This window comes from Diceros bicornis, chromosome 2 (genome assembly GCF_020826845.1).
Source record: "Diceros bicornis minor isolate mBicDic1 chromosome 2, mDicBic1.mat.cur, whole genome shotgun sequence".
NCBI classification, from domain to species: Eukaryota; Metazoa; Chordata; class Mammalia; order Perissodactyla; family Rhinocerotidae; genus Diceros; species Diceros bicornis.
Window position 1 is genome coordinate 10,896,072 of NC_080741.1, and position 16,136 is coordinate 10,912,207.

At 36.3% G+C, this 16,136-nt stretch overlaps 1 protein-coding gene across 4 annotated transcripts in view; it reads right to left on the bottom strand.

Annotated features, from left to right (window-relative positions):
- Nucleotides 1–596: 596 nt before the first annotated feature.
- U2SURP (U2 snRNP associated SURP domain containing) overlaps nucleotides 597–16,136 on the bottom strand; it is a 48,375-nt gene continuing 32,835 nt past the window's right edge. For 3 of the 4 annotated variants that reach the window (XM_058551490.1, XM_058551482.1, XM_058551507.1), the window contains 6 exons: nucleotides 15,811–15,877; nucleotides 12,023–12,182; nucleotides 7,404–7,514; nucleotides 4,916–5,034; nucleotides 3,558–3,734; nucleotides 597–1,138 (listed from right to left, as the gene is read on the bottom strand). In XM_058551490.1, coding sequence (XP_058407473.1) covers nucleotides 1,000–1,138; nucleotides 3,558–3,734; nucleotides 4,916–5,034; nucleotides 7,404–7,514; nucleotides 12,023–12,182; nucleotides 15,811–15,877 — 773 coding nt within the window. In that variant the 3' untranslated portion in view covers nucleotides 597–999. The remainder of the gene's footprint in view (nucleotides 1,139–3,557; nucleotides 3,735–4,915; nucleotides 5,035–7,403; nucleotides 7,515–12,022; nucleotides 12,183–15,810; nucleotides 15,878–16,136) is intronic. The other variant, XM_058551499.1, reaches the window with a different exon arrangement.

Consider the following 16,136-nt stretch of genomic DNA (forward strand, 5'->3'; position numbering starts at 1 on the left):
CCTAAAACTAAATTCTTTTAAAAAAAAAAACAAAACACTAAGGTGCTTTAAACAGAACCCTGTAGAAATCTACTGATCCCAGTGTTTGAGGTGGCCTAGAGAGGGCTATAAACAGGCAACCACCACACAAACAATTCTATGGCCAACTCTTGTTAGGAAACTTCTTTTCTAAATAAACTTCTATCATGATAGAAAATGAAATCAAAATATAGAAATTTAATTTTTCCCTAAAAACAAGTAATTGCTCAGGACACAGGTTGAGTATATCGAAAACATATTGCTTCTCCAAAAAAATAAAAAATATTTTAGCCAGGCATTCCATTAACAAAAGACCATGCCACATTCACCAGTCTTGTGATCTCTGTGTACTAGCATTACCCAAGAGAACCTTATCAAAGAAACTGGTTGGCAAAGCTACCAAACAGGAGTCTCAGGTCCCTTCATTTTGATAGTCATCTTAGTAAATATAAAGCTTTAGCTACTTGAACGAGGGAGCTTCTAAAGTGCGTTAGGTATAAGAAACACAACAGAACTGCTAAACTCACTTAGTAGGACTTTAAGGGACTTGATGTCATCAATAGGGCAAAAAAACAACATTACAGTTTTCTGTTCAGATTTTATTTGAAATCTAATTCAAATTGTCAAAGCTACAAAAGAGGGGAAGACATCTGTATTATTTTTGCTAAGTCACAACATCCTAAAACAAAATACCACTACTGCCAGCAGATCCATTATACACATTTCTGATGAAATTCATTAGCACAATAAAAATTTCATCTTGAGAAACAGCCACAAAGAAAGTAATTTATACAATATAAAACAATGACAGGTCTACAGATGCCATTACTCATGAGTTTACACATGCATTCACAAACAAATAAACAAAAACCCCAGGAATGCTCTTTCATTTGATTTTTTCTTTTTTTAAAAAAAAACAGACCGTTCAGGCACAAAACAAAATCGCATTTCCAATAAGTGTTAACATCTTAAAAACTTATGTCAGTGTTTGTTTTTCTTTGACTTTTTATGAGACCTGTGTGGAGATCGGGACTGGGATCTGGATTTCTTCCCTGATTTTTTAGGGGATCTAGACCGTGATCGCCTAGATCTTTTAGGTGTCCTTGAACCAGAGGGTGATCTGAGGAAACAAACAAAAACAATTTATCAAAGTACTGATGTGATCAACACTATCCTTAAATTATCTAAAATGATCTTTAACAAAGCACAGTGAAAGTCACTGAAATACCAAAGGTCGTAAACTTGCCAAATTTATACTTTGCCTACTGTACACATGGATTTTGTACTTCCTAGGCACCGCATCAGTGATCATCGGTGGTGTGCTTGCTTAAAAAAGACAGATTCGTGAGCCCTACCACTGCTCTACTGAATCAAAATCTTGAGGTTAGGGACTGGGAATTTGCATTTTTGTTTGTTTATTTATTTATTTTGTGAGGAAGATCAGCACTGTGCTGACATCTGCCAATCCTCCTCTTTTTTTTTGCTGAGGAAGACTGGCCCTGGGCTAACATCCATGCCCATCTTCCTCCACTTTATATGGGATGCCACCACAGCACGGCATGCCAAGCGGTGTGCCAGTGCATGCCTGGGATCCGAACCGGCGAACCCCAGGCCGCCGCAGCGGAGCGTGCACACTTAACCACTTGCGCCACTGGTCCGGCCCCTAGGAATCTGCATTTTTAACAAGCTCCCCAGGTTATTGATATACCCCAAAGTTTGAATCTGTAAATCTACAAGATAAAGTTCAAAATGGCATCTAAGATCTTTCACGAAACTTTAAAAACACAGCAGCTTTGCAGCCTATCTTCTTGAGGGAAAAAGTACCAACGATTGCAATATCATTCAAGAGAATCATTTAAGATGGCATAATTTCGTTAAGTGATGTTCATGAAGATTACTGAAACAAATACACACGTTATATATGGACATATACAGTCATGCATTGCTTAACGACAGGGATATGTTCTGAGAAATGTGTCACCAAACAATTTATCACTACGCAAACATCATAGAGCGCAGTTAAGGGGAACAAAATTTGCCACCCCAAAATGTGTCTCTTTAACATGAGAGTTATTTTAGGGGCCTGAACTGTGGCTTAGCAGTTAAGTGTGTGCGCTCCCCTACTGGCGGCCCGGGTTTGGATCCCGGGCGCGCACCGACGCACCGCTTCTCTGGCCATGCTGAGGCCGCGTCCCACATACAGCAACTAGAAGGATGTGCAGCTATGACATACAACTATCTACTGGGGCTTTGGGGGAAAAATAAATAAATAAAAAATTATTTAAAAAAAAATGAGGTTTATTTTAGGCTGATTATTCTTAAGAAACAAAAGACTCAGAAAGTTCTTGTTACCTCCCCCTTAACTGCCTAAAACAATTCAGATAAATAAACCTGCCTCAGGAAGGGAACTATCACCAACTATCACCAGCATAACATGAACTAGGTGGTGGGCAGGGAGGAACCTAGAAAAGCCCGTTGGTTGGACTCCCCTCTGTGTTCTTCTGTTTCTGTGTAGCCAAAAAAACACTTGTTTTCAAAACGTTTGCTCCTTTTCACCTACCTGTGAATTGCCTTCCTTTCCTTTGAAGTCCCTGACTCTCCCCACCCTCAACATCTTCTTATGTCTTTAGCTGAGGATGGCAGTTAAGGTGGGGGCTTTCACCATTTTGGCGAGTTACTCAGTTTTCCTGGGTTTCTCCCATGCATATACGTAAACTTTTGTTTGTTTTTCTATCTGTCTCATGTCAAGTTAATTCTTAGACCAGCCAGAAGAACCCAGAAAGGTACAGGAAAACTTCTTCTTTCCCTACGGTACTTACACAAACCCAGATGGTACAGCCTACAACACACCTAGGCTATATGTTACTAATCTTATACCACTGTCGTATATGTTGTTCGTCATTGACCAAAACATCGTCATGCAGCGCTTGACTGTACATGCAAGTGTCATTTAGAAAAGGAGAAAGTTATCCATTTCATAAAGATTTTACTAAAAATGGTTACAATAATAAAGTTTAGGATATAAAGCAGTTTTAGCTCTCAGGAAAATTTCTCTGTATAATACCAGATAAATAAAACATTTCTGAACCACTTTTCTGGAACTACAAGGGAAAAACTATATAACACTGAAGAAATGGTATTTATGATATTTATTTTCACAAGTCCCTACCCAAGAACTTACTAATAACACTGATGTGGGGGAGGAATGTATTTTTCTTTTAGCCTGGAAAAAATCAAAGAATAGTCTGTGGAAACTAAAGAACAGAATGAAAAGTAAAGCAGCTACCCCTATTCCATAGGAAATACTGGATATGATGTTTAAAATTCTTTGCTGGTGTTTACTTGTTGGAAGGCTTCTTGTGCTTAGTCATGAGGAAACTGGGGTGGGGAGGTGGGAAGGAATAGTCTAAAATGAAAGTATATCTCTTTGGTTTTCCAAATCCTTTAAAAAATGGCTGCCAACAAAATTATTTTCAAAAGCTGGTAGAATGATAAGGAAATTGGCATTTGAAATATTACAAAAAATGACTTGCATTTACCTTTTGGCCTTTTTGCTAACATCTCTAGGAGAATCTTTGTGAGATGACCTGGATCGTGAGCTCTCTTTATGAGATCTTTCTGAACGCTCTGATCGCTCCGATTTTGGTGATGGGGATTTCACTCGTCTACCACTGCTACTGCGAGATGGGCTAGGGGATGTACTGTGTCGCCTTTTCCTATGGAACAAAGCCCCCAAAACATTCCGTAAGTGAGCAATGGATCAGGTATTCATTTTCCTTCTACTAAATTAGCTATAATTCCTACCAGTTTACACTAACTTTATTTTCACTAACCTTTTTTCCAACAACATTCGAAGCCCTTCTTACCAAGAATAAATAAGCTTAAAGATAGGCTGATTGAGACAAAAACTGAATTCAACTAAATCGGATTTTCTTTTGCTCGTAAGAGAGATTACTGGGACAATGGACAAAATTTCATTAAAGTCTCTGATAATAGTGTATTTTTAATATTAACTTCCCGATTTTGAAACTGGTTTTGTGGTTATATAAGAAAATGGGGCATCATGTTGGCAAGTTACTCTTAAATGGTTGGGGGGGTAAAGGGGAATAAGAAAATATAGCAAAAGTAGAAATATTTTAACATTTGGGGAATGTGGGTGAAGGATATCTGGGAATTCTTTATACTATTCTTGCAACTTTTCTAAATCTTAAATTATATCAAAATAATAATAAAAGACAAAAAAGTGATAGATTTATTATTTAACCAATTAGTATAACTATGTTACTTGAAACTATCTGTAGAGTGACTAAGCCAGAATTTATTTACACTCACTTGGTTTTTATTAGGAAAATCTCAGTTCCATTAACTGAAGCAATTTTCTCTACTAAATCATAGATTTAGGAACTGTTTAAAGTAAGAAATAAAAACTAAAAGAGAAATGATTTTGATTAGAATGAAGACTAAGTGAGGATAAAGTCCCTATTGCCTATGTACACAATGTCCTGAGACCGGATCGGGAGACTCAGGTTTACAGGTAGCAGCCTCAGCAAAGAAGAAATGTTTAAATTAGAGGCAACAAGGAAGATCTAGCTAGCTGTTTAGTTATTTAAGCCTTAGGTTTGATACCTAATACGGTAACTGAATTCTTGCACTGAAATAAGGCTAAGGTACCATATGAACCATGTAAAGGGATGACGTCTCAGTTAACTAAGCCAAGTGCCAATTAAATGCCCCATTTCTCAGCTAATTCTGACTCCTGCAGGCAGGAGTCAAACATGTTTATCATAAAAAAATACCTCTTCAGTTTGTTGGCATCAGTGATGAAAATATTACAAAATGAAACATCGTTCCAAATCTTGAAACCAGTTTATTAGGAATTAAATGAGAAATATTATACCTTTCTTTCCTTGTTGGAGTACACTCATCTTTTTCCTTCTTGTCTTTGGATCGAGATTCCAATTTTTCTTTATCCTTCTTATCTCTTTCTCGTTCTCTTTCTAATTCTTTCTCTTTCTCCTGTTTTTTTTTTTTTTAAAGAAATAATATTTAGTCGTTAAAAAAATATCTATCTCGGTTAATCTCATTTATGTAACAATATTTTCTCTTCTATTTAACTACTTTTAAATCACTACTAAAGGTATAATGCCATTTTTTTAAAATACCTACTTTTCCAGAAAAACTAGTCATTTCTTCCACTTTTAACTGGATAATAGTAATGATACCAGTGACAGCAGCTAAACATTTACTGAGTGCTTACCACAGGCCAAGCAATTATTAAACAACTTTCCATATACCATTTCATGTAATCCTTCAAAACATCCCTAAGAACAGTACTATTATCTTCAATCTACAGATGAAAAATGAGATTCAGAAAGGTTAGGCACCATGCCCACGACCACACAGAATGGGCAAGTCAGGATTTGAGCACAAGTTCTAGAGCCAGGGCTCTTAACTACTACCCACTGTCCCTCTACTAAAAAAAAACTGGAAAAAGCTAACAATATACTGATCTTTCCATCTCAGACTACAATAAAATAGTCAGCAGCAATTCTAATTGTACAGCAAGTTGATTTAATCAAAAGAGAGCTCTTACCAAAGCAATAGGATGAAAAGGAGAAATAGCTATTCATGATAATCGTCCATCAGAAAATCTCATTAGTGAGAAACAAGTACCATTGTATTGGAAATTTTAAATCCTAATTTATAAAAGTACAAACTGATTACATGACTATACAATTATATAAACCAGAAAAATAACTTAGTTGCTTATCCCCAGCTGCTAACAATGGTCAGTTCTCACTTGAAATTATAATTTCTGTGGATAATATAATTAAAGGAGCGGCTACACACAATGAACCCACAAAGCCAACTTAGCTCTTCGCTAACAGGAATTTAATTTCTCTATGATTTATATGCAACAAGAAAGCTACCTGAGAGCTGATAAAAAGCCTATACCAGATGCTGGCAAATGTTTTCTATAAAGAGCCACATAAAAATATTTTTCTGCTTTGTGGGCCACATACAGTCTCTGTCACAAGTATTCAACTCTGCCATGGTAGTCCAAAAGCCACCATAGATAATACTAACTGAAAGGGCATGGCTGTGTTTCAATAAGTTTATTTTAAAAAATGAGGTGATGGCCACAGTCTGCAGACCCCTGGTATATACCTTCAAACACATCCTTCTCTCCAATTACAATCACGGAATGCAAGGAGACTAAAACAGTAATACATGTATTACGACTATCAGGACCAGTGAGCATCTCAAGGTGTAGTCTTTCATGCAGATCATACACCTGCCACCGCCTCCAAAGGGACCCATGGGGGCACAGATACATAGTATCTTTTCAAAAATCTCACTTATCTTTTTTCCAAATACAACATATAGAGTACAAATTTAAAAAGTGATGCTGAAGAAACTGACTCCCTCTGGTGATCTGTGGGATGTATTTTCCTGATTGATAATTTTACAGGAATCACACTACAGTTAAAATACTTAAAATATTTTAAATATTTTAATTCAATAATAAAGAGTAATAGCTATTACCTAACTCAAAATCCTGCAAAATTGGGACAATCAGCCCAATCTCACAGAGAAAAGGGAGGCTTCAGTGACTTGCCTAGGAGTGTCCAGCAGAGAGTGGCACTAGGAGACCACAGGTCAATGCAACACCAAAGATGCTTTACCATACTGTTGCTCCCATCACCAGTTCTACACTATTAATAGCTTCATAGGGTTTGTAACCTCCTCTCTAGCTTTGTCCTATTTCTCTTTCTATGTAATCTTTTTTGTAATGACAGTCAAGATACAGGTAAAAATTAATAGCAGTCCCAATAAAATTCCTGGGTTCTTTCAACAATTACCATATGAGCCTCCTTATTCTTAACTTCTCTATATATCCCTATTTTTTTTATGTACAAAAATATAAGGTCCCTCAAAAGCTTAGAATTCACAAGGTATTCTACCACTTGCTGTCCTTCCTTGGAAATAATGGAAAAGGAGCCCTAAATGAACTTCCCAATCTCTAACTCCATCTTTGTCTCTGTGCCACTTCGCAGGGTTCTTGGTGTCTCACTGTCACAAATGTAACTCTTCCGAGAGGGTCTTCCAGTTTTGAAAGCATGCTCTTAGCAGGGTTTTCTAGTCCACAGGTAGTATCCAGAATAAAAGAGTGTACTGTTGCCCTAAGACCTTTCTCCAAGTTGAAATAATGGTAAAACATCAAATTTCAAATGTTCCTAATTGTCTACCAGTATCAGCATTTATACATCACAGGATATAATTTGAAATATACTTTTCCTTAAGTATACCAATATACCAATATCCCAGGCAGTCAAACAAGTAACTTTGGAAAATGCACATTATCGAGTATACGTATTCCTTACTCGTTGAAGAAGTTTATCTCTGTAATGTTCTACTTGCTCTTGAAAACTCTGGCCTGGTTTTTTAGGTCTTTTTCCAGATTCCAATTCATCCTGAAACTTCATAACTTTGAGCTGTGAAATAAGACATTTTTAAAATAAATCTTTTCATCACTACAGCTTCTCAAGCACTGCTTTGCTCCTTTTTTAAAAAATTCTTTTCTTTAAGTGTGTAAAAAGGAAAAAAATCAATACAGCAAAATAGTAACTGATTAGGACTCAGTCAAAATATAATATCAACATAAAACTCCCTTATCTGAAGGCCACTTGTCAGACAAGCCCAACTATGCAAAACTCAAGTGATCAGGGGTGGGCCCACATGCTCTCTGCACAGACATATGAGATGACCGTGATTCATAGGCCCTTAAGAATCTACTTATTATCTCAACACAATGATAATGAATTTGGTACCTGGTTCCCCAAATTAGAAAGGCAATGTTGCTAAAGGCAAGCATACTTCCAGCAAGATATGATAGCCAGCAGAACATATGAAGATAAACAACAATTAAAAAAAAAAAAAAAAACACCATTCTGGTTACAGCTCATGTAGGATGAAACAGAGCTGCATAGTTTGAAGGTTTCACTCTATTTCCAGTAAGGTGCAATTACTGGACATCAAGAAAAGGTTAAATCATATTTGGAAGGTACTTTTTAAGACAGTAAGAGTATATATACTGATAAAAAAAGATCAGAAGAACTTCAAATTCCATTTCTTGTAATTTACCCATATATAAGCACAAAACTATTTGTACAATAATATTCACTACAGCATTGTTTGTAAAAGAATGTAGACCACTCATAGTTTACCACGAGATTGCTGACTGATTATATATACCTCCTTACTGAACTAAGGAAGGACAAATAAGGTGAAAAGCACATGGATCCTGGATGGTACCACCAGGCTACAGTCCCAAACCTGTCCAATCTTGTTTCACTCGAAGAGAGGGGTGGACACACTCTTGTCTAATGGAATTATTGTAGATGCAAACATCTTACCCTGTTTTATTCAGCATTGATGTGTTCTTTAAATGGACTAAATGCTACTATAATATTTTATTAACATTTAAAAAATAAGACCTCATTTGTTTTAGGCTTTTTTCCCCTTCACTACAAATGAGGCTTTCCAATAGAATGGAAACAAGCTACAAAAACTTTTTTTTCCATTCAAAGTGGTAGTTTCACTATTTTTGATTTCATGAACATTTCTAAAAAGTTCTCTGATTTTTGCCCTTTTTCTCCCTAATTCCACTTCTAAAATCAGGGTCATTTATAATCAGAGCTTTGAGGTTCTCTTCTTTCAAAATCCTTAAACCATCTTTGCATTTTTTTCTTATTTTAAGGATTACATTTTAAAAGGCAGTAAGATGTAAGGGTAAGAGAGGAAAGAGGGGGGAAAAATGTAAATGTCTGAGTTCACCACCATGTGAAGCCTCCCACGACTATAGTGACTCTGTTCTATAGAATGTATTTGTCGTAAATCAGTTTGAGTAAAGCATTTAAGAGTCAAACAACAGACTTGAATGTTACTTTGGGGAAAGGCATTCCTAGAGAACCTTTGTAAAAATCATTATAAAATCCCTAGTTATAGTTCCTGCTGATATGGCCTAACTAAGGTGCAAACACAAGTCCAGGGCACCTAAAACACAGGTGACAAAGGATCCCAATTCAAAAGAGAACAGCCCATACAATGGCTTATTAGCCATCTATGCCACTGTTGCCCTACGACAGTGGCAAGTATCACCTTCCCACTCAACTATTCACTCCTTCCTCAGCGATCAGGACAGAAAAGGGATCTTTCTTCTCCAACAACATAGAAGAAGACCCTCCACTTGGCTCCCCACATAATGTTCCACTCCTCCAACCCTTGTTGGTAGAAATGAGGATAACAGCAGAATAGGAGAAGACAACTCCAGCCTAGGCACTGCTCTATGTCGTATGTGCAAGATTAAGAACTCGCTTCCAGTCAACACTGCAGTATCACAAGGCTGCATATTTTCTAAGTACTTTGTACAGAATGTCAATATTTCATAACATGAATCCTTTGGTTTTTAGTAATCCCATGCTAAAAAATGTCCAGCTATAGACATCTTTATTAGGCCACACTTGGGGAAGAGAAGAGCTTTTAAAATTTAGAAAAACTACTCTATATAGTTATAATACATACCTTATATAATATAGTATATAATAAAATTAATTAGAACTTTTTTTTTTTGTGAGGAAGATCAGCCCTGAACTAACACCTGATGCCAATTCTCCTTTTTTTTGGCTGAGGAAGATTGGCCCTGGGCCAACATCCATGCCCATCCTCCTCTACCCTATATGGGATGCCGCCACAGCATGGCTTGACAAGCAGTGCACCGGTGTGCACCCAGGATACAAACCCACGAACCCCGGGCCACCGAAGCGGAGCATGCACACCCAACTGCTGCGCCACCGGGCCAGCCCCCTAGACCTTTATTCTTTATTTAAGGATTCTCCTATAAAAGGGTACTCACTGGATTCCATATTCAGAAACTGACATTCAAATTTAGGGGCAGAGAAGAAAGAGCACAGGAATAAAGCTCGCTCTAGTCCAAATTTGCCACCACTTGTGGACCTTTATTCCACATGACTAAACCTCAGAGTAAACACGGGAGAAGAATTAGATAATTCTAAAATGAAGCCAAGATCAGCATTTTAAAATTAGGATTTGGTTCACAGTCCAAATTCCAAAAAGGTAAGCAAATTGTGGGAGGTAGGCGCTATGAGAGCAGGAGAAACAATCACTGAGTGTCTAACAAAGGAAGGAGAGGACAGTTTATCAAAGAGCACATCAAGCATGGAAACGTGTGTATATAAGGTGTGTGCCTGTGTGCACACATGCATATCACACATACACTATACAGTGTGGAAATAATTATGTTCATAAAAACCATCCAAATTCATAAAAAGCTAAATTCTGTGGTTTTCTTCTCTTTAAGTCAATAAGGAAACAGAACATTTAAAAACGATCAATAAGGGGCTAGCCTGGTGGCGTAGTGGTTAGGTTTGCATGCTCCGCTTCGGCAGCCCAAGGTTCGTGGGTTTGGATCCCAGGCATGGACCTACACACTGCTCATCTGGCCGTGCTGTGGAGGTGTCCCACATACAAAGTAGAGGAAGACTGGCAGAGATGTTGGCTCAGGGCCAATCTTCCTCACCCCCCCCAAAAAAAGAATGAATTAACAGTCTGTTTTGACATTTATAAGGGGATAACTCCAATTATCAAGAAAATACATTTTTATTCAACTCAGTCTTTGTTTCTAGTCCAATAGTTCCATCAGGTCAGTAAGGCAGAGTTGAGTAAGGCTGGGAGGAGTTCTGAGAGTTAAGAAGGGGCATGTGCAGCTTGAAAAAAATCCACAGGTGATTGCATTCATTGACACACATCATCTTATTCCCCTAAAAATTTTATAAAGAATGTATAGGCATACATCCCAGGAAAAATGAATCAACTTATTAACTCTAAAAATCCCTCCTCTCCACTTATAACTGACACCATACTGACTCCGTATAAGGTTAAAACAAAATGCTTTCTCTGTTAACTTTCTGGCTAGGTGATATCTGAGAAAGAGTTGGGCAACAACTTGTATCAGCCCAACAGTGAACAGGTGGAGAAGTGGAAATAGGGTAACTAATGAGGTAGATATTATAAGTTAGTAAAAGGAATAGCACTGACACACAGCAGGCATTCAAAATACTGTTAATGAAAGGACAGAGTATTAAAATTCACTCTCACGTACACTTTTGAGATTCTGGACTGACTGCTACACTTACTGCTAACACTTACTGGGAACGTTTCATTATCTTGGGGCAAGGAACGAGGAAGGCTCCCATTACAAAACCCTTCCCCCTCTGAAATGTCTGAATACCTTCGGTAATAAAAGGAAGCATTAAAAAAGGAGAAGGGATAGAAAAAGGGAAAAGTCTGCTTCAGATAGTTTGGACTCTTTCATAAGTGTTTCTCCTCCTTGTTGTTAAGCCCCACTTAATGTCTACTCTCTCCCCACCACTAAAGGGTACAGACACATAAAACAAGCCTACTGTAATAAAATGTACACATAATTTGAACATGCCAGAAAATGTCACTTTTCCTTGTTACATCTATGTACACTCAAAATGTAATAATTTTCATAATGCAGATACAATCTATTCATTAGAATCAGAATCTTCAGAGGATCCCCTATGTGCCAGACACTGGAGATATGATGATGAACACACAACAGATATGCTCCTTTCCCCTCATGGAAATCACAGTCTAATGGGGAATACAGACATTAAACAAGCAAGCAAGAAAAAAACGTAATACACACACCATGATACGTGTAAAATCACAACAGAGGTAAAGAGGGAGAAATAAGCAAATCCAGAAGAGTAAGAAAAGGATACTGGGAGAGAAAGGATGCTTGAACTAAAAGGCCTGAAGGAAGTCAGCTGGTATGCAAGTTCTAGGCAGAGAGGGAACAGTATATACCAAAAGTATGATGCCAATGGGGTGCCCAGTTCAGTGGAAAAAATGAAAGTGGGCCAGTGAAGTGCTGTTTAAACTCCACCACAATACTAACCTCAATTTCACGAAGTTTAGCTCGTTTTTCCTCACTCATTTCAGAGTACTTAGAGAACTTGGACTCACTCATCTCTTCTTTGATTGGATTAGAGTACAAATGATGTTCTTCAGATTTGGAACTTTGAGTATCTTCTTCATCTTCACTTTCTTCTTCTTGACTTTGGAAATAAGCAGAATACATACTGAATGTCAAGGCACCAAAAAAAGTATGTTAGATTTTACAGTCTGGCTTTTTTGTTTTTCACTGCCTTAGAGCTTAAACAACATTAACAAAACCTAAAAGGACAATTCATCACTAAAACATTTTTTTACAAAATATCTGATCCAATAATATAGACAATTTTATAAAATTCTTGTTTCCTTCACAGAAAAAGTGTGAGCTTCAATACAATCATAATTTTAAAAATTCTGTTTATGTTATCTGTGTGTCTTTCAACCTGCAACAAACTTTCCTTGCAACAGTTAAATGAAACGAACAAGCAAAGATTTCTGCAAACTTCACAGTTCACAACGACTTCACGAAGCTCAACACCTAAAAAGCCAAATGTTTACCCTTTCTTCAGCAAAGCCTATAAACTCGAAAACACATGGGTTTGAGTCACACAGAGTTACTATGAAACAACACAGCATGGAGACTTTATCTGATTAGCACGTAACTCTAGGAATAAAACAATGTATATATCTTAAATATTAGCACACATTAGTACTCCTGTCATAGTTGATTCTGAAAGTTGTACTGGTTCTATGTCAGATAAGAAGAAAAGGAAAAAATAAGTGACTACCATGGGCAAGGACACACAGTCTGATAATTAGACTCACACATCGAAGGAGAAAAATTTAAGCAAGTTAAATAAAAACAAAGTACTGGCAATTCAGAATCAGAAACAACATGGTACTAAGAGAAGACCACGCTACCAGTTTTTTAATTTCCCATCCAAAGGTCCTCTCCAGAACATTACTAAAATGCTTTACAAACTCTATACTCTCAAAGCCCCACAAATCATTAGTACCACATTTAAATACAACTCAATACAATACTTAGGTAAGAAAGAAAAAAATTAAAACCAACCATAAAAAGACTATATTTTTTTCTGAAATAAAACTTTAATTTAATATTTCTTGTTAATTTGTCAGAAACTTCCTAAATGCAGTTTTTAGTTAACTTTTTAAAACACAAGAATTTCTTGTTTTACGGTGCATAAATTTTTTGTGTGTGTGTGAGGAAGACTGGCTCTGAGCTAACATTCATTGTCAATCCTCCTCTTTTTGCTGAGGAAGATTAGCCCTGAGCTAACATGTGTGCCCATCTTCCTTTATTTTGTATATGGGACACCTCCACAGCATGGCTTGATGAGCGGTGTGGAGGTCCGAGCCCGGGATCTGAAACTGCGAACCCCAGGCCACTGAAGTGGAGAGCGCAAACTTTACCACTATGCCACTGGGCCAGTCCCCAAGTGCATAAAATTTTTACAAGAGTTTCAGATGCACTTTTTTTTTTAATGCTTTTAAATGATTAAACTATCTGTGTGTGAAGGTGTAAATACAGATATTTATTGAAGGATTATTCTGGAAAGGGTCAATCAATAAGGATGCAGCACAGTTAACTAAATTGTAGTACCTATGCAATGGAAATTAACCAATTTCAGCCTATTTACAATTTTTTCAAAAAGTTTTTTTTTTGCCATTTCAAATATTCCTTCGTAAACATCCTTGTACACTTATCTGAAGGCTTGTTTTCAACCACAGATGAATTCAGAGCACATAAATATATGGATTAACATGGAATAATACCCATGACACTTGAGTGAAAAGCATGGGTCATAAAATAATACGTACAGTATTATATAATTTATGTCTAAAATAGATATGCATGTTTTTATATATATAGAGAAACAATCTAGATGGCCAGGCACTAAACATTATCCATACTTAAGACTTTTTAAATAAGCTGCACTATACTTTGATAATTTAAACTATATATATATTTCACAACTGCTATTTTAATTTTGCAAGGCCTGAGTAGTCTGTTCTAATTGTTTCTGACTTGAGCTCTTAAGTTACCAGTTCTAGGTTCAGATCTCATCACAGCTTCATCTTGTTCTTCTTTTAAAGAAATGGAAATTCAAGACTCTAAACCCATACAGAATTCATCACAAATGAAACTAAATTACTATTTCTAAGTTTTCTGCAAAGCATTAGCAGCGCTATATTTTTTAAATCACATTTCTGCCACAAATACAATAATTACTAGCTTCAAAAAGCAGTTCCTTAGTAAAAAGTTATTTTGTATTCAGCCATCAGAGAGTAGTAGTGAGGTACAAGAAAATTTCAAGGACGAGAAAGTTGTACTATATGTGAAAAAGTATTTTTTTCCTTGCTTTGTACTTTCATAATGTTATTTTTGGGTTATCGTGATTTATTTGGAGTTCTTAAGAAAAATAAAAAATATAAATTATATTCCCAGGGATCCATGCTTCACTCTATCTGTATGATTATTCTACATTCACATTCCAAACATTAACACAATTATCAAACTGATGCAAAAAAAAAGTTAATACCTTTAGAAACAAAACCAACTCAACAATATTTGAGTTCTGTAATGGCTTTTCTACTCTTCTTTTCCCCTAAATTAAATAATTATTTTCTGAGTACAAACAATTCTTTTAAAGCAGTGATTCTACAATGGCAAGAGATGTTATTAGTCATGGGATTGTAGACATAAAAGAGGTTAAAGGAGCCACTGTTTTTAAAGCAAACTAGACTGCTCCCAATGCCTGTACTCCTAAACAGCCTCGGACAGGTATTTCCATCAGCAAACCACATCCGTATTTTGTCATAATCATTGCTGACTTGTTCTGATCACACCAACGTTTCTGGAAAGACATCACTGTTGCCAAGTTTTCCTCCTCACATCAAATTGTTTTCACAAATGCTGATCAATCACATTTCCTTAACAATCTAAATGCTACTAATACCCACTTACTGAAACCATACAAATGCCCAAGTTGTGCTGGGACACAAGGGACTTTCCCTTTGTTCACTCTTCCATTTGAGAACAATAAAAGAACAAAGATTTTTTTAAAAAACAGAAACCTCTGCTTTGTGTTCTTGATGTCATCTCTTTTCCTACTTAAAAAATTAACTTCCTTTGCAATGATTTAAAAAGGTGTCAAGTGCTACCTAAAAACTACCAACATAAACTTGCAGGAGAATTTGGGGGCAGGAATTCCTATAATCACATTAAGTATCAAACGCAAAAACAATTTTGGGGTAATTACCAATGAGCAAAATTCAAAATTATAATTTCTCTACACATTAAAGGAAAGGTTTTTTTCCTTTTATTACTCTTAGTTCTTCTGAGGTATTTACATTTAAATAACATAACAGAATGGACATAATGCAATATTTTTCTTAGGAACGTACCACCCAAAAGAAAAGGAGCATAACCTTCCCATTCACATTATAAAAATAACTTTTTGTGGAGCCAAAACAATATTTGATGACAAAGATTTGAAATAAATACAGGTGACCATTTAGTAACTACAAAGAGAGAATGTGTAACCTAATGTAGAAAAATAAAATCAAAAGCAAAGTGAAACCAGATGCATCAAGACCAGAAATCAAAAGCTCTTTACTCACTGGAAAAACAATGGAGAACTAAAAATGATCCTCAAGTTTTTTTGAGTGAAGTTTTCCTCTTCACTATTATTTCAAGCATATCTCTCAATGAAAAAGGGAGCATATATGCAATAAGAAACTGAGTATATCTGAAACTTAGATTCTTACTTTTGATTTTCTTCTTCTTCTGATTCTTCATGCTGGTCAAATAACTCCCATTTAGAAGTTGTTACAGCTGAATGGAAGGAAAAAAGGATGTAATTTCATAAGGTAAATTAGCATTTTTGCAGTAGCATAGTAGAAGCCCAGCTTAATTAGAACTGAAATTTTATATTACAGAAGTTATCTATGTTTATCTGTTCTCTGAATAGCCATTTCTATGTGCTAAATCTATTTTCTTCCTCATACCTACACTACAACTTTATTCAAATTCATGAAGTGACAAACAATGTTGTCATCCTTATTTCTGTGCAGGATGGTAGGATTTATTTCAT